The sequence below is a fragment of the Xyrauchen texanus genome, chromosome 31 (genome assembly GCF_025860055.1).
Source record: "Xyrauchen texanus isolate HMW12.3.18 chromosome 31, RBS_HiC_50CHRs, whole genome shotgun sequence".
NCBI lineage: Eukaryota > Metazoa > Chordata > Actinopteri > Cypriniformes > Catostomidae > Xyrauchen > Xyrauchen texanus.
Window position 1 is genome coordinate 2,505,653 of NC_068306.1, and position 26,621 is coordinate 2,532,273.

The 26,621-nt window shown below is 42.2% G+C and overlaps 1 protein-coding gene across 12 annotated transcripts in view; it reads right to left on the reverse strand.

The window, feature by feature from the left end:
• Positions 1 to 26,621, reverse strand: part of LOC127624947 (gastrula zinc finger protein XlCGF57.1-like) — a 213,961-nt gene that overhangs the window by 83,916 nt on the left and 103,424 nt on the right. The window contains exon 2 of one of the 12 annotated variants that reach the window (XM_052099897.1): positions 4,770 to 4,917. The exons of 10 other annotated variants lie outside the window; for them this stretch is intronic. In XM_052099897.1, coding sequence (XP_051955857.1) covers positions 4,770 to 4,917 — 148 coding nt within the window. Of the gene's footprint in view, positions 1 to 4,769; positions 4,918 to 26,621 lie in introns of those variants that run through there. One more of the 12 variants, XM_052099895.1, reaches the window with a different exon arrangement.

Consider the following 26,621-nt stretch of genomic DNA (forward strand, 5'->3'; position numbering starts at 1 on the left):
ACATATAAAGAGAGAATGCAACAAATCAGAAAAATCTACAACAGGATTCATTATTATCACACTGAAATGTCATGACACAACTGGCTGTCAAACACATATTGAGCTACACATAACACATAAGCTAAAAATAAGCTACACATAATTATTTTCTCAGGTACTTAATGAGTCTAAATTGATGCACAACTTAATAATAATTTCAGTAAATCACCCAAATGACAATATCCATATCACACTGTTCATGTGTTAAACTTGCTATAGTTTACTTCCACATTGTTTCTTCATCCAATAACAATGTCAGATGTAAATCAGGTCAGAAATAGCATGTATAATATGAATCTGTACACACATGTGGGATACTGATGATTCACCATTGTTGCACATAAAATCAACGTAATACAGTATTTATCTGTATGAATATAACACTCATTCCTCTTGTCATAAAGAAATATCCTGTGATAGGAAACTTATATAGATATGAAATAAACAAAATATAAGTTATGGAAGACACTTATGTTTTTAAGCAAATATATGTATTTATAGTTTTATTTAGGCATTGTGTGAATAGTCAGTATTCAGTGATGTTAACTTTCATGTCATTTTAACACTGCATTCGTTGCACTGCAGGATGGTCTCATCTTAAGATACGGCTGCACATGCAATAGTTTGGTTAGGAGGCACATATGCTTTATTCACACATTCACTATTTACTTGATATCATTGGATCAGAAGATGATTCTTACTTGCTGTCACTATGTGGGCAGTTGTATGGTTTTTCTCCAGTATGAATTCTCTCATGTATTTTCAGGTTTGCTGAGCGATTGAAACTCTTTTCACAGTGTGAGCACTTGTATGGTTTCTCTCCAGTGTGAATTATTTGGTGCTTATTCAAGTCGCTGGCTGTAATAAAGGTCTTTCCACACTGATGGCACGTGTAAGGTCTCTCTCCAGTATGAACTCTCATGTGTCTATCAAGACTGCCTTTAAGTGTAAAACTCTTTCCACACTGATGGCACGTGTAAGGCTTCTCTCCATTGTGAACTCTCATGTGTGTATTAAGATGGCCTTTAAATGTGATACTCTTTCCACACTGATGGCACGTGTAAGGTCTCTCTCCAGTATGAACTCTCATGTGTCTATCAAGACTGCATTTAAGTGTGAAACTATTTCCAAACTGATGGCACGTGTAAGGTCTCTCTCCAGTATGAACTCTCATATGTGCATTAAGATGGCCTTTAATTGTGAAACTCTTTCCACACTGATGGCACGTGTAAGGTCTCTCTCCAGTATGAACTCTCATGTGTGCATTAAGATGGCCTTTAATTGTGAAACTCTTTCCACACTGATGGCACTTGTAAGGTCTCTCTCCAGTATGAACACTCATGTGTCTATCAAGACTGCATTTAAGTGTGAAACTTTTTCCACACTGATGGCGCGTGTAAGGTCTCGCTCCAGTATGAACTCTCATATGTGCATTAAGATGGCCTTTAATTGTGAAACTATTTCCAAACTGATGGCACGTGTAAGGTCTCTCTCCAGTATGAACTCTCATATGTGCATTAAGATGGCCTTTAATTGTGAAACTCTTTCCACACTGATGGCACGTGTAAGGTCTCTCTCCAGTATGAACTCTCCTGTGTGCATCAAGACGGCTTTTAATTGTGAAACTCTTTCCACACTGATGGCACGTGTAAGGCTTCTATCCAGTATGAACTCTCATGTGTCTATCAAGACTGCATTTAAGTGTGAAACTTTTTCCACACTGATGGCACGTGTACGGTCTCTCTCCAGTATGAACTCTCATATGTGCATTAAGATGGCCTTTAATTGTGAAACTCTTTCCACACTGATGGCACGTGTAAGGTCTCTCTCCAGTATGAACTCTCATGTGTGCATTAAGATGGCCTTTAATTGTGAAACTCTTTCCACACTGATGGCACTTGTAAGGTCTCTCTCCAGTATGAACTCTCATGTGTCTATCAAGACTGCATTTAAGTGTGAAACTTTTTCCACACTGATGGCGCGTGTAAGGTCTCGCTCCAGTATGAACTCTCATATGTGCATCAAGATGGCCTTTAATTGTGAAACTCTTTCCACACTGATGGCACGTGTAAGGTCTCTCTCCAGTATGAACTCTCATGTGTGCATCAAGACGGATTTTAATTGTGAAACTCTTTCCACACTGATGGCACGTGTAAGGTCTCTCTCCAGTATGAACTCTCATGTGTATATTAAGATCTCTTTTACATGTGAAACTCTTTCCACACTGATGGCAGGTGAAAGATTTCTTGGCTGCTCTCCTTTGAGGATTATTTGGTGAGAAATTATTTTTATTCTTCGGGCAACTCAAAGATTTTTCTCCAGTTATGAAATCACGATGTTCCTCCTCCACTTCATTCAGTTCTTCACGTTCCTCTTTCACATCCATCAGCTCTACAATGAACAGTGAATGGATAACAAAAACATCAAGGTGAAAAAAGAAATAGAGGTGTAAAAATGCTAAATCTTGACAAAAAAATTTTCATTACTATATTATTACAGAATGTGATACAGATACGGTTTCAGATTACTCAAGCCTTCACATGATAGATGCGGAGCATGTGAGATTTAAGGGGGTAAAAAGCGCACTTTGAAATTAAGAAAGATGGTTGACTGGATGCTGCTGAGTTCTGCTTTCTGTGTCATCATTTATTACAGTTTTAGAAGAATTAACTAAAATATAGATTTTCTGCATATTGTGGCGCCATTTTGTGCTCCGTTCTGCATAATGCGGTGGCTCATTTTTGCTTATTGTGTCCCATTCGGCACGTTTCGTGGTGAATCCACCGGCCCACTCGGTTCTCCCACTGGCTAGTCCACCCCTGATCGGCCCCAAACTGCATCGGTCTACCGGGAAAATGCCCGGTGGTTGTTTTTTTTTTTAAGACATGGGTTGTGAGTGCCCACAAAGGATACACCTCATGCATCCTCCGAATTCCTGTGAAAGAAGGTAAAAATGAGACAGCCTCGATGACGTATTCAGCCGGCAAATGTGACCTCCGGAGAACACAGATTTCAGTCGCCAGCTCTTTTTTTCTCTTTACATGCTCCCTCTGGGTTCCAAAATCAGAAAGCGCAACTTCTACGCTGATGACACTCAAATCTACTTACCGGTTAAACGAAATGATCACATTGCATTACAATCTCTTCTAGCTTGCCTGGAGGAATTAAAAGGTTGCCTAGACAAAAACTTCTTGTTTTTGAATAAAGACAGAAGTGATTGTCTTTGGTCCTACAGATAATTTTGATGTTAGTAATGCTGAATGCATTAATCTCAATGCTTTCCTCTCTCCTCAAGTACAGAATCTGGGTGTCCAGTTTGATAGCCAGCTGAAATTTGACAAACATATTAGTGCTGTCATAGGTTCCAGTTTCTTTCAGCTACATCTACTCTCTAAAGTTAAACCCTTTTTGTCGGAGAAACCTTTGGAGATAGCAGTTCATGCTTTCATCACTTCTCGTCTGGACTACTGTAATTCTCTCTATTGTGGAATTTCAAAATCTCTTACAGCTCAACTTCAATTTGTTCAAAATGCAGCAGAAACATTTCTAAAAGGAGGTCGGAAGTACGATCATGTTACCCCCATTTGAAAATCACTTCACTGGCTGCCGGATAAAGCTAGAATTGATTTTAAAAATGTATTGTTTGTTTACAAGTCATTACACAACCAACTCCCAGTTACTTATCAGACTTACTACATCCTTACAATCCACCATGAAGTCTGAGATCCAGTGATCAATATCTCCTCAATATCCCACACTCAAGAGTAGAGGAGGGAGAGTCTTTTCGGTTGTGGGTCCTATTTTATGGAATAGATTCAGTTTCAGATTGTCACCTTCATTATCTGTTTTTAAATCTTCTCTTAAAACTCACTTTTCACTGGCTTTTAATAGTATGTAATATTCTGGTCTTAAATTGTTGTGTGTTTTTAGAACTTTGTATTCATCATTTTGTATTGTACAGCACTTTGGTCAGCCTTAATGCTGTTTAATGCTATATAAATACAAATAACTTGGAACTTGAAAAGAACATGCTCACTGGAATTAGAGACAGGTGTTAAGACATCATTTAGCCCAGGTGCAAGCACCCTTACCACTTTCTCTCCCTGAAAGGGCACTCGACCACACATTGTGTCGACAACTTTATGCAACATCACAACATTATTGACCGAGATCTTGTTTTGAAGATGGGACCGTCGAACCTCTCTGTAAAGTCTTCTCCAGCATGAGTGAAGTCAAATGAAAACATGTAGTTTAAGATGGAGTACACATATTAGTTATACCAAGTGAATAATCTGAAAAATAACTTTAAATTGACTTCAGACTTAAAGCCATCTTTAAGGACTTTAAGCAGAAACCCAAATCCAGAGTCTCTGTTTCTGAAGGACTGTAATGACTTTTTCAAATTAAAATTGCACCTTTTTAAAAGTTAAAAAGTTTGAAAACTGAGCTCTTTTAAAATTACAATAAAGACTTGAGTGATAAAACTCATCCTGACATGACAGTTGATTATGATTAAAGTGTAAAACAACATACACACCCGGCCCCAATCAGGCTAATCAGCTGAGGAGACGGATAAATGCAGCCGGATGCGGCAGGTCGAGAGAGAGCCACACGCAGATGTTTTGTGTGTTTAAGTTTTCATTAAAATATGACTTTGACGCTTCATCCGGTTCCCGCCTCCTCCTTGCCCATCCTTTATACTGTTACAAACATTAAAGGAAGAAACATACCTGAAGGAGTATAATCATCTTCTGTCTGTTGTTCCTCTGTTGTGTTTTCCTCTTTTATCTCCTGCTTCACTTCAATCTTCACTGGTGTTTGCAGCATCTGCTGTTCTCCAGCATGAATCACATCCACCTGCTCTCTCATGATGAACATCTGAACACACAAACATCATCATTATAATGGACTGACATTCATCAAACTCAAAAAGACTGAACATTTAATGATTATACACAAGAACTGCTGTTAAACAAAACCACTTTGTTTTTTTATACGGTACAATTGGTTAGCTACAGAACCACAGAAACTTCCTGAAGTGTGGTGTTATGCAGCAGATGAGCCACAGGATGCTGGAGTCTCGTGATCTTCCCATTTCTTTCATAGAGAAAGGTTTTGTTTTTTACACTGGGGGAGGTGAATTGTGGGTCTGTGTTAGTGATGGAAAGTCAGATTATTTTCCGCAAACCTGTTCTTTCATACGTAGCATTTTCTGATATTTTCGTAACAGCACTGTAGCTAGCAGTTTATCTTAACATTATATTAATATTGTTGTATGTGTTAAAGGTGCAGTCAGTTATTTTCCCCCACTAATAAAGTTTTACTCATAAAGAAATTGTAATTTTTAAACAAATGTATAAAATCATGACCGCTCACATAAGATGAGGACTCTAGTCATATCAGTGACCTTATAAAAGCTGTTTTATTCTACATGGGGCAGGGGTGCCCTCATGGGGGTGGCCATTTTAGAATCACATGACCAACTGAAATACTACTTGCTTAATCTCAGTAACCGTCTTTTTATTGGACACTTTCACTCATGGATTAAATGAATCATGGCTGATTGTGAATAGTGAATTTCTACAGTGGCATCTGTAACTGAAAACTATTGATTTTGAATGAAGCAGCATCCACACCACTAGGTGTCGCCAAACCCGTTGTTTCAGACGGTTTGCTTCAATGAACCAGTTAAAATATTATTCACCAGTTCTTTTACATCATCACGTAATGACGTCACGATACATAATACTAATACATCGGCATCGTAGAATACGCACTCATAGAAGACACATTCAACAAAACCATATGTAGGCTCATCCTGCTGATCTTTACATTTTATTTAATTAAGTTATAATAATAAGGGTGTTTATCAGTGTTTCATTCAGTCTTACTATACATGCTACATTAAAGTTTTGCACCTAAAGCACCAAATACTGACACAGATATACAAATGCGAATTTTCTACACATGTCTAAAGCATATAAAGTTATTAAACGTGTCTTAAATAACTCGTCCTTTTTTACAGAAACCATGACCCAGCTCATCACAACGTCAGATATAATCTGCATGCACAATACTCAATAGTAAAATGTTTTTATATCTCATGACGGAAACATTTGCCCCCCTCATTCAATTCATCAGTTCACGCATGTTCATCCACCGCTCACTGATCAGCAGTTCTCAGTATTATGTCCGAAAAAGGCGATTCTCTGTTCAGTGTACTGTTGATTCGCAAACTGCTGTGATCGACTCAATGTACTGTTGACTCGAGAACTGCTGTGATCAACTCAATGTACTATTGACTCGAGAACTGCTGTGATCAACTCAGTGTACTGTTGACTCGAGAACTGCTGTGATCAACTCAATGTACTGTTGACTCGAGAGTTGCTGTGATCAACTCAATGTACTGTTGACTCGAGAGCTGCTGTGATCAACTCAATGTACTGTTGACTCGAGAACTGCTGTGATCAACTCAATGTACTGTTGACTCGAGAGTTGCTGTGATCAACTCAATGTACTGTTGACTCGAGAGCTGCTGTGATCAACTCAATGTACTGTTGACTCGAGAACTGCTGTGATCAACTCAGTGTACTGTTGACTCGAGAGCTGCTATCCTCAGATCAATGTACTGTTGACTCGAGAACTGCTGTGATCAACTCAGTGTACTGTTGACTCGAGAACTGCTGTGATCAACTCAATGTACTGTTGACTCGAGAGTTGCTGTGATCAACTCAATGTACTGTTGACTCGAGAGCTGCTGTGATCAACTCAATGTACTGTTGACTCGAGAGTTGCTGTGATCAACTCAATGTACTGTTGACTCGAGAGCTGCTGTGATCAACTCAATGTACTGTTGACTCGAGAACTGCTGTGATCAACTCAGTGTACTGTTGACTCGAGAGCTGCTATCCTCAGATCAATGTACTGTTGACTCGAGAACTGCTGTGATCAACTCAATGTACTGTTGACTCGAGAACTGCTGTGATCAACTCAATGTACTGTTGACTCGAGAACTGCTGTGATCAACTCAATGTACTGTTGACTCGAGAGCTGCTGTGATCAACTCAATGTACTGTTGACTTGAGAACTGCTGTGATCAACTCAGTGTACTGTTGAAGAGAGAGCTGCTGTGATCGACTCAATGTACTGTTGAATCGAGAACTGCTGTGATGGACTCAATGTACTGTTGACTCGAGAACTGCTGTGATCGACTCAATGTACTGTTGACTCGAGAACTGCTGTGATGGACTCAATGTACTGTTGACTCGAGAACTGCTGTGATCAACTCAATGTACTGTTGACTCGAGAGCTGCTGTGATCGACTCAATGTACTGTTGACTCGAGAACTGCTGTGATCAACTCAATGTACTGTTGACTCGAGAACTGCTGTGATCGACTCAATGTACTGTTGACTTGAGAGCTGCTATCCTCGGATCAATGTACTGTTGACTCGAGAACTGCTGTGATCAACTCAGTGTACTGTTGACTCGAGAGTTGCTGTGATCAACTCAATGTACTGTTGACTCGAGAACTGCTGTGATCGACTCAATGTACTGTTGACTCGAGAACTGCTGTGATCACTCAATGTACTGTTGACTCGAGAACTGCTGTGATCGACTCAATGTACTGTTGACTCGAGAACTGCTGTGATCAACTCAATGTACTGTTGACTCGAGAACTGCTGTGATCAACTCAATGTACTGTTGACTCGAGAGCTGCTGTGATCGGATCAGTTACTGTTGACTCGAGAGCTGCTGTGATCTGCTTGTCTGTTCGGTCAAGTAAAATAGATTTTTCACTTGCCCCTTCAAAAATCCACTTGTCCAGGACAAACGTTTATGTAATTGTTGAATGGGGCTGATATGAAAGCTACCACACAAACACATGCACATACTCGCAGTGATGTCACCGTTTAGCAGTCCAACAAAGGCTGCTGAAATCTTGACTATATTGTTTTCATAATTGTTTGAAGCCAAAGATGTGATTGAAAATAAAATGTGATTGTTCGCCCAGCCCTACTCGAGGTTTTCAAACATTTCGGTCAGATTTGGTGAACTGGATCAACTCGTTCACTAAAAAGAACCGGTTCAAAAGAACGACTCGATCATGAAATGGACATCACAATAAATGGTTTTACATTTATTTAAATACATTTGTCTCGTGTGCCCAAAAAAATAAACTTTCAATCACAATGACAAAATATGATTAAATCACCGTTTACTCGAGTAATATTTAGCAGATGTGTTAAATTGTCGTTTTGTTGACCAAAATTAAGTATGATATCCAAAAGGCATAATGACTGTCTCTACAAAAATAATATAATTATGAAAACGTCAACTATAAGTTATCTGAAGATCAGGGGAACATGCTGCAATAACCTCTTTTAAGGGACGTTTTTAGGACATTAGCGCGACGTTTCTGGAACGTTAGTCAAAGTTTGTCAAGATTGAACTTTACCAACACGTCTTCAAACTGGACTAAAATAGAAACATGAGTTTAGCCACAGACAGACAGAAAGTGGAAATAAACCTGTTCTGAAGTGTTTTAGTTGTTTTGTTCATCTCTTGCATATGACCAGTAATCCCAAATGTATTTACACAAACTTGAGGAAACCAAAAAGCGTTTGTTTGTGCCTGTCTCTCCAATATATATTACCACCTTCATTGAACTCATTTACAGTCAGTCGCTGGATTTAAAGACTCATTTAAGCAGAATATTCTCACATTTCTGTTTGTTTCTCCTGAAAGGGATTTTTTAAAGCGTCTGTAACAAAACAAAGCGACATGCGTCGATAAAAACTTATTTTAAAGTCATTAAAACACCAAAGAGTGTTCCAGTTAGTGGACCAAGGTTTTCCCTGCTAGATGAGGAGGTGGATGATGCTGATTTGATGGTGTTTGTGCCTGAGACCCTGCAACCTGCACAAGAGATTGCACCAGAGAGTTTGGGACGTTTAGGGTCATCCGAGTTCCCAAAAGTGTTATGGTTAGGTGGTACAGGTCCTGTTGCTGTAACATCAGGGGAGCCAGTTAATGGAGAGGTGAATCCTCTAGTTGTTGAACAGGAGGTATCCTTGAGCTCACCTTCGGTTTTCATTGGTGAAGGGCCAGCTGCACTATGCAGGACTGGGCGTACTACAGCAGGGCAGCACTCTAATATGTATCATCTTCCATGCACGGTGAGTGGGTTGGAAAGGGAGGTTGAGGGTCCCTCTGGGCCAGTGTCTAGTGCCATCTCAGTTTGGTTTAGGACCTGGGATTAACCATCTACTGTCTAGGTTGCAAGGGTTCCTTTTTTTGATCGTCGGGAAGCCAACACAGAAAAGCGGGGTAGATTGTAGTGGGGAAGTCCGCTATCTTCCCTAACAAACATATTTGGGTCGTAAGCTGATTAGCTGTCATCCTTGTGATATAAAAAGGCAAGGATTCGTCTCTCGGATGTGTGTCATTGTCAACGTCACAATTGCGTCACCAGCACAGCATTGTTGCTTCTTCTGGCATCAGATGTGGACATTTAGAAAGGTATGAGCAGTTGGTTTCCCCATTTTATTGGTATCTTAATTTGGTAACTGAATGTCCGCTGTTTGTATGATAGTAAGCGTTGGTTGCTTGACTACCATTCCCAGTAATATGGAATTTTACGTGCGGGTCTTTCAGTTCTTTTCGTGGCTATTGCTGCTGTGCATGCCTCAAGTACGTCTGTGTTGTCATCATCGGTATGTATATAGGGGTGCTTGCTAATTTTGGGACGAAGGGCTGAAGGTAGCAGTCGTAATATTGTGATTTTGTTTTAGGTGCGCTTCCTGGTATAACGGCATCGTCCATGCAAACTAGTCCATTTTTAAGGCTGTATTGTGCATGCCTTTGAACACATCTGCAGCGTATCGTCATCTTTGCGCTTCCTGGTACACCGGGAGCGTTTGTGTAAACGACTAGTCTGGGCATATTTTACATTCTGCATTGGAATAACACTGCTGTTGTCTTGTGGTTTCATTTATGGATTTGTTTTGTATTCTTGGTTGGCTTGAGTTGTGTGTGTGTGTGTGTGTGTGTGTGTGTGTGTGTGTGTGTGTGTGTGTGTTATTTTGAATAGTGTCCTACGTGTTAGCTTGGGGATGCTCTGGCTAATGCTGTTTATGTGGTGATGTAATGCCAGAGCAACATGGTGGCATGTGATTTTTATTGTAATGTGTTTGTTTTCTTTATTTCAAGTGTCCTTGTGATCTGAGCTTTATGTAACCTCTTATGAGGAGTGGTGAGACTGTTTGCATGTAGTATTTTTGTAGGTCATTTCTAGTTAGCCAAGTTGTGCCAATGTTTTGTAGTATTAAACTTTGAACACTAATGCGTTAATTTTATGTGTTCACAGGACTTGGGTGCCAAAGGCAGGAAGGCCGGCTTTATTCTTTCACAGTGGGGCTGGTGACTGTGTGCAGTGCTCGTCACTGAAATCCTGATTTTGGGTGTGAGTGTGCACTTGTGAATGCTGTGATTCTCTATTATAGGTGTGATATAATCTCTGGTAGCCTGCCCCTGCCGGAAAACCCCAGGTCCTTTGATTGTTGTAGGTTCATAATTCTTTTATAAACTCCAGTGGCACCTTGGCTAAGGCCTCTTTCATTTTAAAGTTTTGTCTTAAATTTTGTTAATAAAGATGAATATTTTTGTAATGTTATTCATGTCTCCGACCTTTCATTGAGCAAGAGATTTGGTCCTTTAGTTCCCTGGGTGAAATTCCCAGGGTGGCTTTGTCTTTGGCGTAAATGTGTGCCGTACTATAGTTACACTGTCCTTGTAGCGGCCTAAGGTCTATTGCCACATTGGGAACAGTGTGCACTGCTTTAAACACTTGTTTTTCAAATCTGATCTTTAGAACTCACTGTCAAATCAACTCTGTATATTCAGACTGTGTAGACAATATCCACTATAAATTCATGAAATGTGCAGTAAGCAAAACATACAATTTATGAGCATTGAGAACATAGACAGAGAATACACACATGCTCCACAGGAAACAAATCAACATAAATAAAGTCATATACATGAGCTGTTAACTGTGGGTCATCATCATATTTCTATCAGTTCAGGTTAGAGAAATGGGATAACAATAAGTGACACTTCAATTAAGGCTCTCATTAATTAGTGGTGATCTGGATGAGTTAACGAGGCATCCAGGTGATGCAAATATTTCTCTGTTGGGCTATAAAAGTCCTGGTTTGACTGAAACTTCAGTATAGCTGGATTGGTTTTCATAGTAGTTCATCTTGTGGTCAAACATGAGTGCTGTTAAAATTGCCATTGTTCTGGCTCTTTGTCATCAGTTGCTGTGGAATGGTGAGTTTATTTTGGTGTCTGAAGCAGTACCAGACCTCATTGTGTTCTACTAAATATGTGAAGAGCTGTTCTGCATTTAAATCATAAATGTGTACAAGACATCGGAGTCTTTTGACTTCCAAGAGGAAGTGTATTGCAGATGAGCAAACCATGTAAACCCAAACCTCTCCAGATGTAAACATGCACATCAAATGGACATCTGGGTGATTTAATGTGTGCTATCAGGGAGTAATATTGAAACTGATTCTGTTATGCCACATTTGTGTTTACAAGCTTCTGTGTTTTCTCAGCTCTTGTTTCTTCAGTTGAACATGGTTCTTCTATTGACTCATCCTGGAGTGCTGTTAGGCGAGTTGTCAGAAGATAAAGGTGTGTATTTGTTCCTTCCATCTGACATGCTGGGTTTCATTTTCCCCTACAGTCAGTAACTCGCAGGTTAAAGATTGCACTGCTTTCTGTATTTTAATAAGTCCTGGTTTGAAGAAACTTCTCAATGTGATTTTCAGTTAAGCTCCTGATTCATCTGCCAATGGTACCTGGACCCATGGCAATGCCACCCTGGTCCATGATGCTCCTGATGGCAATGCTACCTTGAACCAGTATGCCTCTGAAAACAATGCCACCTTGGTCCATGATGTTCCTGATGGCAACAATACCTTGAACCAGTATGCTTCTGAAAACAACGCCACCTTGGTCGACGCTCCTTAAGGCAGAGCTTGGTGGGCCTGGTAATGGTGACTTAATCCAGACAAATTCTACAGGATCTGTCAGTGTTGATTTGAGGCAGGACTTTCCTTGTAGGATCTGATTCTATTGACCAGTATAACTCTTTGGACCAGATGCTTCTTTACCCAGTGATGTCAGTAGTATGAGGCAGGACACATTGTGCAACTGATCTGTAGATCCTTGACATTTTTAATAAACCATGATTTGCTCCAAGCTTGTGTTCCTCTTGCTTCTGGTAAATTAAACTTGTTGCACAGCAGTTTGTGGTGGGTGTTCAACTTGCACTTTCATTCAGCTTTATCATCTGTCCCTTTAAAACTGACCCCCCTTTTTTGAGGGTGGGGTTAGTATCGTGGCACTTAACCACTATCCAAACCCATTGTACTGCTTCAATGACTAGTGACTGTTCAAACATCTCAATTGAATACCATAATCAAATCAATTTGTGTCACTACCATGTACACCAGTGCAACAGTAGGTGAAAGTCTTGTGTGCAGTTTCGAATAACATGGTACCATTTACAATAAACAACATTTACACAACACAATTGACATAACAAATGTACACAATATAGAATACACAAATATGGGTGAGGGTATATAAAATGTATATACAGTTGTTGAATTGGGGAGAATATATTTGAACGTCCAGTGTGAGATTATAGATTAATAAAGTGCAGTGCTAATTATTGATCCTGATCAAGTGTTCAAAAGTCTGATGCTTGGGGGAAGCAGCTGTCATGTAGTCGGCTGGTGCGGGTCCTGATGCTGCGATACTGCCTGCCTGATGGAAGCAGTGAGAGCAGCCCATGACTCGGGTGGCTGGAGTCTCTGATGATCCTCCGAGCTTTTTTCACACACCGCCTGTTATATATGTCCTGGAATGAGGGAAGCTCACCTCCGATGATGTTTCTGGCAAATCGCACCACCCTTTCCAAGTCTTTGCGGTTGTGGGCGGTGCTGCAGCCAGTCAGGATGCTCTCTACAGTGCTGGTGTAGAACCGTGTGAGGATGTGGTGGTTCATTCCAAACTACTTCAGCCGTCTCAGGAAGAACTGGCACTGGTGAGCCTCAGTGTGGACGGACCATGTGAGTTCCTCAGTGATGCGGACACCGAGGAACTTGAAACTGCTGACTCTCTACACTGGTGCTCCATTAATGGTGATGGGGCTGTGTTCTGTCTTTCCTCCTGAAGTCCACTACAAGCTCCTTGGTCTTACTGACGTTGAGGGAGAGGTTGTGCTCCTGACACCAGAGTGTTCACCTGTTTCATCATTGTCAGTGATCAGACCTACCACCGTCGTATCATCAGCAAACTTAATGATGGCATTGGAGCTATGTATTGCCACACAGTCATGTGTGTATAGGGAATACAGGAGTGGGCTGAGAACACAGCCCTGTGGGGCTCCAGTGTTGAGGGTCAGTGATGATATGTTGCTGCCCATTCTAACCACCTGACGTCTGCCTGACAGGAAATCCAGTATCCAGCTGTACAGCGAGCTGTTTAAGCCCAGAGCCTGGAGTTTCTCATCAAGCTTGGAGGGCACTATGGTGTTGAATGCTGAGCTGTAGTCTACAAACAGCATTCTCACATATGTGTTCATTTTCTCCAGGTGGGAGAGAGCAGTGTGTAGTGTAGATGCAATGGCATCATCAGTGGAGCGGTTGTTGCGGTAGGCAAACTGAACAGACAAGATGTAATCTCTGATTAACCTCTCAAAGCATTTGCTGATGATGGGGGTCAGAGCAAAAGGACGCCAGTGATTTAACAAGTGATTTTGGCTTGCTTCGGTACAGACACAATGGTTGATGTTTTGAAGCATGTGGGGACTACAGACAGGGAGAGGGACAGGTTGAAAATGTCCGTAAAAACACCAGGCAGTTGATTCTGATGATGTGGCCTGGAATGCCGTCTGGATCCGCGGCTTTACGGATGTTCACCCATCGGAAGGATCGGGTTACATCCGCAACAGAGAGTGAATCAACCTCTGTAGCGTCAGCCGCGAATACTCTCTCCACGAGGGCGGTGTTATTGTCCTCAAAATGAGCATAAAATGTATTAAGCTCATCCGGGAGAGAGGCAGGAGTTTTTATTCCGTTTATAGTCTGTGATGATGTTAATTCCCTGCCACAAACTTCTAGAGTCTAGGGTTTAATTTTAATGAATGCATAATTTGAGAGACACCAAGACAAGCGGGGGCTTAAGCGAGTAAAGACACTGAAAGAGTTTGAATCCAGGGTGTGCTGAGTGACTCCAGCCAGGTCTCCTAAGCAACCAAATTGGCCTGGTTGCTAGAGAGGGTAGAGTCACCCAATCTGAAAATCCGTCAGCATGCCGGTCACTGCTATCACAGTGGTGGGGCCCAGATAGTTTGGTTCTCCTAGCTTGGTTGGTTTCAGGCTCTTTGCGAGCATCTTCATCATCGCCGTTGCAGCCCAGACAACCAGGGAAGCCCTTTGTGGTTTTTGCAGCATCAACACTTTTAGTAACCTCATATGCTCTCTCTCAATATACAATACATCCCACGGTGCCAGAGGAACTCACAGACATTTCCGGTAGTCTGGAGCGCTATCTGGAGTGAGTAGGATCAGACAGCGGGTTTTTAAACAACCAGAAGAGTCTTGCTCTTGCTGTGCAGCTCTGAGGCGCTTGTTAATCTCTTATTCTCTGGCCCTTCAGCGGTACTTCCAGTGTTTTTAAAGTTTATAAAGTCATAGTATATTTCATTCTACATCATTGTTATTGTAGGCCGCAACTGTTTTCCAAAGTTTCAGACCGCATCAGAGTAATTCAGAGTATTATATCAATAAAAGTCAATAAAAAAATCAAATATATAACATGTCATTCCACATACATATCTTCATAGGAGGAATCAGTTTTAATGATTTTAATGAGGGTACTCTCTAATCCACATTATAAATGGCAAATCAGTAATGATTACCAGCAGTAATGAGCGCAGGAGGATCAATCAGATCAATCACATCATTTTCAGTCTTCTTTGTCACCTGATTTCCTCCTGCAGTATTAGTAACCTCTATAAAATCATAATTTAGCCGGAAGTTTTTTTAGTATCAGTTTTTTTTAGAAAAATCTCGCTATTTAGGGTCCCTTCCTCAGATAATATGGGGGGAGCCAGAAGGTAACTTCTATCTGGTGTCCCCAGATTCACACTATAAAAGTGACCTGTATATTCCCTCCCCGTCAAACAGTAGATTCCAATCGTGTGTTTGTTTCAATTTAAATCCCTCTTTAAGCAGCCAAGCTTCTACCCACAAGTGAGCGGACAGTCATAAATTGGGATTATTTACCTCAACCACACTCTTCTGTTAGAATCTTTTTATAATTCCTCCCACATTTCCCTTCACTACTTGTGGCCGGTCGGTTTATATGGAGTACACCCGAGCAACTGACTCAATCTGTCGCAACCCTTGAGTTTGATTGCACCATTAGGTTACCGCTCTCGGGATTTATTGTGACAGAGACACTCCAAGTTTAAAACACACGCTTAGTGAGCGTTCCACTCACTCTTCAACCGCAAAAACAAAACATAATATCCCTACCAATTTAATCTATTTTATTGCTAAGTGCGTTCAAGGAGACGGAAACTCAGCTTCCCGGATCTAAGTGGCACTCGTCAGACACTCCACCCGTAATCCGGTCCTGGCTCCACTGTTCCAAACAGGCCTCCAAGGTCTTTGTCTCCATGAACCACTCTGCCCTTAAGGCAGGCCTCCCAGGTCTTATAATTACACTATTCATTTATTGCAGTAAAAACTGGCCTCCCAGAGGTCTTCTAAGACATATCACACAACACTTTGCATTCATACAAATAATTTCATGTACTTATTCCTTCATATGTAACAATTTACAATCTTACACATATAACGTAACGATCAATAATTTACTGTATTCTCAATAAAAAATGTTTAAATGTAGTTACTTACAGGGGCGGCGTTGGTTGACACCCACACCTAAATAAAATACTATCTAAACTATGCAGATTTTGATTTAACAGGCTCTGGTCACCTTTTTAAATGGGCCCATGTATGGGTATCAATCAGCCACCGCCTCCTGGTGTCATTTTCAATCGCTCCGCATCACGTCAGGGTCACCAAATTCTGTCGTGTTCTTTTTTGAGGAGACGAAGTCAAGTTTTCGAAGTAAAAATTTTATTTATTAACAAGAAAGAATAAGTACAGAAATCATTCAGCCAGCTGGAGTCTTCTTCACCCGTAAGCTCCGCTCAAAAAGACCCTGTTTCTCCAGTGTTCCCTTCTTTTCTACATTTCTGACCCAGGGTGTGTTCCTTTGTTCTCAGATTTTTACTCTTTTGATTGGCTTATTTTTGCCACCGGGACATCTCCAATATTCTAAGAGATAAGTTCCACTCATTCCGTTGGTTTGTTTTTGCTGCAGTGGGATTACTGGTTTTGCCTCCCATTGGTTCATTCTTATCAGTTTTTTGCCTAAAGAATTTCCAATGTATGTACTGTTTCAAGGTTCCCCTAAAGAATTTCCAATGTATAAACTGTCTCTAGGTTCCCCTCATCTCCTGTGTCAGAAATGCAGCTGCAGTTTCCTTTTAGCATTTTTGGTTTTACATATATTTTCTAGTTAGTTACACACATCATTCATCATTTGTTAACAGGCATACTTTGTTTAAGATTAGTCACACACATATATACTGATTAAGATTGCAACACACAACAGTGATGACAACAAACTATAGCTGGTGCTAGCCAGACATCACTTCAGTCTTTTATGATGGACTTCAACAGGATGAACTGATGCAAACTCCAACTGCAAGACATCGGATACTTCATATGCCACTGTAAGGCGGGGTGCCAATGTGTTTGCATTCAAAGGCAAAGAGCAAATGTATGATCTTTGAGAAAATCAACATATGAACTTTCTCACAATTAGCAACTCTTCCTGAGGCACCACACTCCACTGAGCAAAGATTGCAAATTCACACCTCATTGTTGCCCTTCCACGTCTGTCCCATTCTCTCCCCTCTCCTCATCATCCATTCCCCTTCAGCTCAGAATCACCTCAAACTCACCTAAGATCTGTATGTATCAAAAGACCATATCTGATGTATACAAATAATGCAACTAGTGTAACATGTTTGGTATCATTTTAAATGTCTCAGTGCGACTGGTATAGTGTTCTTTTTCCCAGGTGTGTAAAACTTAATGACCGAAAAGATCTGACAGAAAAATCTGTAGATTCTCCAAGCAATTCAGAATATGACCTTGGTGGTCTACATACTGTTGCAAGAAAACAGATTATTTTTTTATTTATATCTGACAATGTCACATCATTATAAACATTATCATCATTATATGATTCAAACCTTTGAGTAACACTGAAAATATCACAACACTCAAACATCCAGCCGTTCAGTGACACTAATCTAAACCAAACCTCGTTGCCACAATGAGCAGGGAGGGGGCCATAGCACATTACAGTGTCTGACATAATTTTTGCAAGTTCCCACACCTCTTTAACATTATCTTTAGTGATGTCTGACTGGTAAAGCTCGACACTGTTAGTGCTGACATGAATAACAAAGCCAGCACTTGTAAATTTCATCTTATGTCAAATGCTCTGGCACATGAAATGCATTTAACAATAGTGGCTGGAGTCTCTATTTTCACATTCCTTACAATAGTCACCAATAACAAGGGCGCTTTCAACATGATTCTCTGTGGGTGCATCACTAAGTGGGGAAAATCAATTGGAAATCCTAACAGGAACGGGAGAATGGTGTCACTTTGCCCTATGGGTATGCTCCAGAGACATCACCCAAATGCCCTGCTGCGGGGGCTCTCCAGCTGGAACCAAAGTGTGTGAGCTGCTCACTGTACTATCCACAAACAAAACAGTATCTACTGGCTACTCTTTTTCACAGACATCCACTAGTATTTGGAAGCATGTCTCCAATTCATTAACCTTCTCCGTCAGCCTGGTTTCTCCCTCGCGTACCCTGAGCTGGATGATGACTTCGCCACTGCATCGGAGAGCATTCCGCCGTCTGATGCGGAAGACTCAACTGGGCTGCCGGCTTCGAGTCGGCATGGCCAGTCTGAGGCTGATGCCCAGATGGCCGACATGCTTGCCCTGGCCGCTGTGAGCTTGTGGCTGGACTGGGACCCTCTGTCCTCCCCACTGCCTTCACGGCAAGATGATTGGTTCCTCGGCTCAGGGCACTGCTCACAGCGGTACATGGAGGACCCCAGGTTGATAGAGCGGTTGCTATCCACCTGTGCCCGGAAAACCCCACCACATGGCGGGATTGCCCGGTGCTCCCCTCCAAGGCCTGTAGGATGACGTCTTCACTGACAGCCAAAGCCTACAGCGCCACTGGACAGGCCACCTCCGCCCTGCATGCCATGGCCCTCCTGTATGTTCACCAGGCCAAGGCACTTAAAGATCTGCACTTGGGAATTCCTGACCCCGACGTGCTGTAGGAACTGCGCTCTGCAACTGACCTCGCCCTCGGGCTATGAAGGTCACAGCACGAGCACTCGGGCAGACAATGGCCACCCTCGTGGTCCAGGAACGTCATCTCAGGCTGAACCCGCTTTCTCAATGCCCCCGTCTCCCAGTTCGGCCTATTCGGCGACACTGTGGAGGACTTCACCCAGCAGTTTTCGCCCGTGAAGAAACAGATGGAGGCCATATCTCACATCATGCCTCATCATCACATCAGCGCGACCCCCACTCCGTCTGCTCACCGAGGGCATCCCCTAACAGTTCCCAGACAACAGACAGCTCCGCCTAAACCTGAGCCCAGCTCTCAGCCCCAGCGTCAAATGTCCTGCCGGAAGTGCGCGCCCCCCGTCTCCCAAACTTCTTTCAGGACCCAGAAGGCTCCTAAGCATTCCTGAGAATTTTGATGAAGCAATGGCTGCACTTCAGAAACACTTTGTGCATAAAGTTAACGTAGTCGCATGCCGACACAGCGTTTAGACAGCAAGTGCAAAGAGTGGATGAGACTGTTACGCAATACGTTGCTGCTTTAAGAGCGTTAGTATCCCCATGTGCGTTAGGGCAAATGGAGAGTGAAATGCTCCGTGATCAGTTGATCGCAAATGCGTCGTTGACTGCAGTAAAGGACAAATTACTGTTGGAGGACGACCTCACTCTAGAGAAAGCGATTACAATCGCATGTCAAGTGGAAGCTGCTGTTAAAAATTCGTCGTTACTCTGTAATTCCACTGCTACTGCCATGAAGTCGGTACAAGCCATTAGTATGGATACTAAGTATGGCAGAGGGGGAAAGTTACAGCCAATGATAAGATCACCTTTGAATTGAATACTGAAGCATCAGGAGGTCAGAAACATAAGTTACAACTGGTTGTAGATACGGGCGCATCAGTTTCCATACTTCCAGAAGATGTGTATAAGAAACATTTCTCACAATGCACCCTGAGTAAGCCAAAAATTAAACTTGTCACTTATGCAAAAGAGAACCTACCAGTTATTGGCTGCTTAACAGCATTAGTGGGTGTATCAACAAATGACAATGTAGTTCCAGCTATTTTTTATGTAGTGATAGCAGGATCTCCCTTGCTAGGGTTAGATTAATAAGACTGCTGAACCTGGATATTGTAAGCGGAAAAGTAAGGTACATAGACAATGAATGTGGAATCTCACCTGCACCTCTTCATATGACTCAGCATTCCACAAGCCCTGTGTACACAGTATCACCTGTATCTGCTACTCACCTTGGATGTGTGAAAGGATTCATCCACAAAGTGCAAGTTAATGCAACAGTGACACCAGTGCGTCAAAAATTGAAACGCTTACCTCTCAGCATCCGTAAGGAGGTGTCCACTGAGCTTAATCGTCTCCTTACAGCGGGCATAATTGAACCAGTTGATGCTTCTGAATGGGTTAGTCCGTTGGTGGTGGTACTTAAGCGTAATGGACACATTAGACTTTGTGTAGATCTCCGTGAACCCAATAAGAGTGTGATTATGGATTGCTACCCATTACCTCACATGGATGATTTGTTTACAGAACTTGCAGGTGCTTCACATTACAGTCAAATTGATCTGAGCTCTGCTTACCACCAGCTGCCTCTCCATCCTGACAGTCGTAACCTGACTGCGTTCATAACGCACGAAGGCCTTTTCCGTTTCACTCAGGTTCTGTTTGGACTAGCTTCAGCGCCGTCAGCCTTCCAAAAAATGATGCAAACGGTCCTAAAGGGGCTGGAAGGGGTAAAGAATTACTTGGATGACATTATAGTGTATGGTAATTCTAATGTGGCCCATGATGAGCACTTCCAAGATGTTCGTCAAAGGCTAGACGAGGTTGGCTTGCAGATTAACTTTGATAAAAGCTCCTTCAACCAAGCAAGCATTCCATTTCTGGGTCATGTAATTTCTAAAGAAGGATTACATCCCAGCCCAGACCACCTTACTGCCATTTCAGAAGCACCTCGACCTACAGATATGGTAGCTTTACGTTCGTTCCTAGGGCTCACTTCATGGTTCAACAAATTTCTCCCAGGCTATGCTACTGTGGTTGAGCCGCTGAGGCAAATGCTCAGAGCTGATGCAAAAACGCCACTACAGTGGAGTAAAGAGACAGTTGATAGCTTTAATACGCTTAAGAGAATGCTGCTGGAGAGCCCTGTTCTTTCTATTTATGATCCTTCCCTTCCCACATTCATTACTACAGATGCCTCAGATTACGGCCTTGGTGCTGTTCTGACACAGCTACATCCTGATGGTGTCGAACATGTGGTAGCCTTTGCATCCAGGACGCTATCACCGTCTGAGAGGAAATACTCTACTGTGGAGAAGGAGGCGCTTGCGTGTGTTTGGGCGGTGGAAAAGTGGAGAACGTATGTGTGGGGACATCGTTTCACTCTAAGAACTGATCATCAGGCCCTTACTACTCTTCTCTCCACAAAGGGCATGAATAGAGCAGGCATGAAGGTAGCTCGTTGGTCTGCTAGGCTCCTGTGCTTCCAGTATGATGTACAGTACCGTCCAGGTAGTAAAAACTGTGTGGCGGATTGTCTCTCCCGTATACCATTGAGCCACACAGACACCACTGTATTCATTGAGCAGGATTTGATTTCTGAAATCGCAGAAATTCAGCCTTCCTGACTGCGTTGCTGCTAGTGGACCTTAAAGCTGAATGCGAGGACTGTCCAGAGCTGTCTCAATTACGTCAGACAATTCAGACAGGTTGGCCCAAACCGCAAAAGTCTGTATCCAGTGACTTACATCCATACTTCCCGATTAGACATGAGCTGGCTGTTGAATCTCAGTTGATTTTCAGAGGGAATCGGTTAATTGTTCCTATTGCACTGCGGGAACGCCTCATCCACCTTGCACATGAGGGACATCAAGGGCTGGTGCGAACCAAACAGCGTCTGAGAGAGCTGTATTGGTGGCCGCGAATGGACGATCTTGTTCACACAATCCTATCCGCATGTGTGACATGCCAGGCCAGTGATAAATCAGCCAAAACATTTACAGCTCCAATGCAGCCATTGGAGTTCCCAAATGGCCCATTTCAACATGTTGCTGTTGATATAGTAGGACCGTTCGAAAAGGGAGCTACTGACTGTAAGTTTGCAATAACATTGATTGACTATTTTAGCAAATGGCCAGAAGTTGGTTTTGCTTCATCAGTAACAACAGAGACTGTTCTGAAATTTCTGACCACTGTCTTTGCTCGAGAAGGAAACCCCTGCACCATCACGACAGACAATGGGCCGCAGTTCACTTCGTCTGAATTTGCTGATTTTGTGAAAACACAAGGAATAAAGCACATGAAGACCAGTGTTTATCACCCTCAGGCTAATGGGGCCATTGAACGTTTCAACAGGGTGCTTAAAGAGTGTCTTCAAGCAGCTGAAGTGGCTCGTAAGCCCTGGAAATCTGCAGTCCTGACCATGCTGAAGAGCTATCGAGCGACACCCCATGCTATAATGGGTGAGACCCCTTTTCTGCTCTTGAGAGGCCGACCTATGAGGACGAAGCTGAATGTTCTTCTGCTTGAGGATAGCCCTGATCAATTTACTCAGGTCAGAGCTCGTGTGACACAAAGACAGAACAAAAGTAAACAATACACCGATCGTAAAAGAGGATCTCAATTTCTTAAAATTGCGGTTGGATATAGGGTGAGAGTGAGAAAGCCTTTTCACGTGAAAAAAGGAGAAGCCTGGTTCACTGATCCGTTGTCAGTACAACAACAAATAGGACCGAGTACTTTCCTCTTAAGTGATGGGAAAAGATGGTATTTAGCATGTCATTCATTATGCCCAGAAAGAGAGGAAACCTCTGCACAGGATGAAATACCTGAAGGAGGCAGTACAATCGAGAACACTGCTGTGAGTTTGAATAGGGATTTAAGACAGAGACGACCACCCTTGTGGACCCAAGACTATGTGTTGAAGTAATGTGTCTGAAGAGAAAGGAAGTAGTCAGACCAAGAGGATATGTAAAGGGTGTAGGCGGATCGCTGCCCTATCTAAAAAAAACATTGAATGTATATTGAATCCTGAAATGTTTGATTAATGTTATTCTGTTATGTTAAAAGGATAAAAGAGTACTAGAAGCTTTCATTATGCTCCTTTGAAATGCCTATTCGAAACTGACTGTTGTTTGAATGCATAAGAGGTCACGTGAATATGCTTCTTTGAGATAAGTTGTTATTTGAGTAAATAAGATTTGAATAAGGTAACGATCTTAAAAGAGTAGAAATTATGTTTGAGTAACTGGGGAGATGTTGTGTTGAGAAGCATACAATACTTGATGTTCAATTCATAGTAATTGCTAACTATAACACATTAATGTGGAACTGCACCACTAGGGACTCTAGTGAGAAATTGTGTTAAAAATAATGTGAAGAAGAGAAATAAAGTTGATGTGTACACCGCATGGAGTGTGTTCTGTGAAAGGGTAAAAATACCACAAAGGCAAGTTTATTTATATACCACATTTCATACACAATGGTAATTCAAAGTGCTTTACATAGAAGAGATTAAAATAAGAATAAAAAAAATAAATAAATAAGAATAATTGAAACAGTTTAGAATATAGAATAAAATACAGTACAAACAGTCGGACACACAGTGGCACAGTGCTCATTCAGTAAATGCACAGCTAAACATAAGTGTTTTGAGTCTGGATTTGAATGTGACTACTGTAGGAGCACATCTGATCTCTTCTGGAAGCTGGTTCCAGCTGCGGCTGGCATAATAGCTAAAAGCAGACTCTCCTTGCTTAGAGTGAACCCTTGGTATTTCTAGCTGATGTGATCCTAATGATCTGAGTGATCTGTTGGGTTTATATTCAGTGAGCATATCTGCAATATATTGAGGTCCTAGCCCATTGAGTGATTTATATACCAGTAATAATACTTTAAAATCAATCCTAAATGTAACTGGGAGCCAGTGTAAAGACCTGAGGACTGGTGTGATATGTTCATATTTTCTGGTTCTGCTCAGAATCCTGGCAGCAGCGTTCTGTATGAGCTGCAACTGTCTTGTGGTCTTTTGGGAAGGCCAGTGAGGAGTCCATTACAATAATCCACCCTGCTGGTGATGAAAGCATGCACAAGTTTCTCTAGGTCTTGACTGGAAACAAAGCATCTAATTCTTGCAATATTTTTCAGATGATAGTATGCTGATTTAGTTATTGCTTTGACATGACTACTGAAACTAAGATCTGACTCTAGAGACACACCAAGATTCCTGACTTGATTTTTAGTTGTTTGACCCCTAGCGTCAAGGTATGCATTCACCTTGAGAACTTCATCTTTGTTTCCAAACACAATGACTTCAGTTTTGTCTTTGTTTAACTGTTTGAATCCTGGCCCACATGTCCCAATGGCAGGCTAGCACCTTGCATGGCAGCTCTGCCGCCATTGGTGTATGAATGTGTGTGTGAATGGGTGAATGAGTCAACAGTGTAAAGCTTTGAATACCGATAAGGTTAAAAAGGTGCCATATAAGTGCAGACCATTTAGTGTCACTTCACTCAACACAACGTCAAAGTGAGTGACTGAAGTAGAATGTCTAGGTTACTGTTGTATCCTCTGTTCCTTGATAGAGGGAACGAGATGTTGTGTCCCTCTTGCCACAACGCTGTACCAAGCCAATGTAATGGCTGAAACCTTATCCTCAGCTCCTCAGTGAATGAACAGATCAAGTCAAGTCAAGTGGTTTTTATTGTCGTTTCAACCATATACAGTTAGTACAGTACACAGCAAAACGAGACAACGTTCCTCCAGGACCATGGTGCTACATAAAAACAACAAAGGACCAACATAGGACCACATGAGACTACACAACGAAATAAAATACCTATATAAACTACCTATATAAAGTGCACGTGCAAACATGTGCAAAAAGTACGGGACAGTACAACAAATTACTGACAATGAACAGGACAATAGACAGTGCAGCGCCGACCAGTACTCAGTAGTGCAAAAAGATGACAGTTTCTAAAAATGTAAACATAACATACTATGAGATAATGTTCTATGCACATAGCAGTTATTGAGGTAGCAGACAGTTATAAAGTGACAGTAATTAAAGTGCAACTCAGGACACGTGTGTGTCAAACCAGTCTCTGAGTATTGAGGAGTCTGATGGCTTGGGGAAGAAGCTGTTACACAGTCTGGCCGTGAGGGCCCGAATGCTTCGGTACCTCTTGCCAGACGGGAGGAGGGTAAAGAGTTTGTGTGAGGGGTGTGTGGGGTCGTCCACAATGCTGGTTGCTTTGTGGATACAGTGTTTTTTGTAAATGTCTTTGATGGAGGGAAGAGAGACTCCAATGATCTTCTCAGCTGTCCTCACTATCCTCTGCAGGGCTTTGCGGTCCGAAACGGTGCAAGTCCCAAACCAGGCAGTGATGCAGCTGCTCAGGATGCTCTCAATAGTCCCTCTATAGAATGTAGTGAGGATGGGGGTTGGGAGATGTGCTTTCCTCAGCCTTCGAAGAAAGTAGAGACGCTGCTGGGCTTTCTTGGTGATAGAGCTGGTGTTGAGGGACCAGGTGAGGTTCTCCGCCAGGTGAACACCAAGAAATTTGGTGCTCTTGACAATCTCCACAGAGGAGCCGTCGATGTTCAGCGGAGTGTGTTCACCTTGTGCTCTCCTAAAGTCAACAACCATCTCTTTTGTTTTGTCGACATTCAGGGACAGGTTGTTGGCTCTACACCAGTTCGTCAGCCGCTGCACCTCCTCTCTGTATGCTGACTCGTTGTTCTTGCTGATGAGACCCACCACGGTCGTGTCATCGGCGAACTTGATGATGTGATTCGAGCTGTGCATTGCTGCACAGTCGTGAGTCAGCAGAGTGAACAGCAGTGGACTGAGCACACAGCCCTGGGGGCCCCAGTGCTCAGTGTGGTGGTGGTGGAGATGCTGTTCCCGATCCGGACTGACTGAGGTCTCCCAGTCAGGAAGTCCAGGATCCAGTTGCAGAGGGAGGTGTCCAGGCCCAGCAGGTTCAGCTTTCCAATCAGGTGCTGGGGAATGATTGTGTTGAATGCTGAGCTGAAATCTATGAACAGCATTCGAACGTATGAGTCCTTATTGTCTAGGTGGGTGAGGGCCAGATGGAGGGTTGTGGTGATGGCATCGTCCGTTGAACGGTGATGTGGAGGGGTGCCCGGGTTTGAATACACTGTGAGACACCAATGTGTCCCTGAGCAAGACACTTAACCCCTAGTTGCTCCAGAGGCGTGCGACCTCTGACATATATAGCAATTGTAAGTCGCTTTGGATAAAAGCGTCAGCTAAATGAATAAATGTAAATGTAATGTAAATGCATGCAAATTCTGTCCGCCAATTTCTCATTGGCCTTTTCTCAAGTTCAGAGGTAAACAAGGCTTTCAAGAAAGACCCCTAGTGTCGCTTCACTTGACACAACGTCTCATTCCCTCCATCAGGGAATGGACATTACAACAGTAACCTAGACGTTATGACACATGGTCTTTGTTGCTGATGCCAAAAAACAAATTCATGCGTTCAAGACTAGATTATTGTAATGCATTACTGGGAGGATGTCCAGCAAGTTCAATAAATTAATTTCAATTGATTCAAAAAAACAGCAGCCAGAGTGCTGACTACAACCAAGAAATATGATCATATTAGACCTATTTTATCATTGTTACATTGTCTACCTGTTAAATTTCATATTCATTCTATAATTCTGTGAATTACATAAAAAGCTTTGAATGGTCTAGCTCCATGGTACTTAAATTACCTTCTACCACACTATCTTCCATCACTCATTTTAATAGTTCCAAGAATATATAAATCCACAAAAGGAGATATATTTCATACTTGGCTCCTAAAGTATTAAATAGTCTCCCTGACACTGTTCGAGATGCAGATGCAATCACTCAGTTTAAGTCTAGACTAAAGACTCATCTATTTAGCCAGACATACACCTAAATTATCCTTCAATTCATAATTCTTTTTGAACTGTTGCCTTCTGGCTGGCGCTACAGAGCACTGAGCACCAGAACTGTGAAGCACAG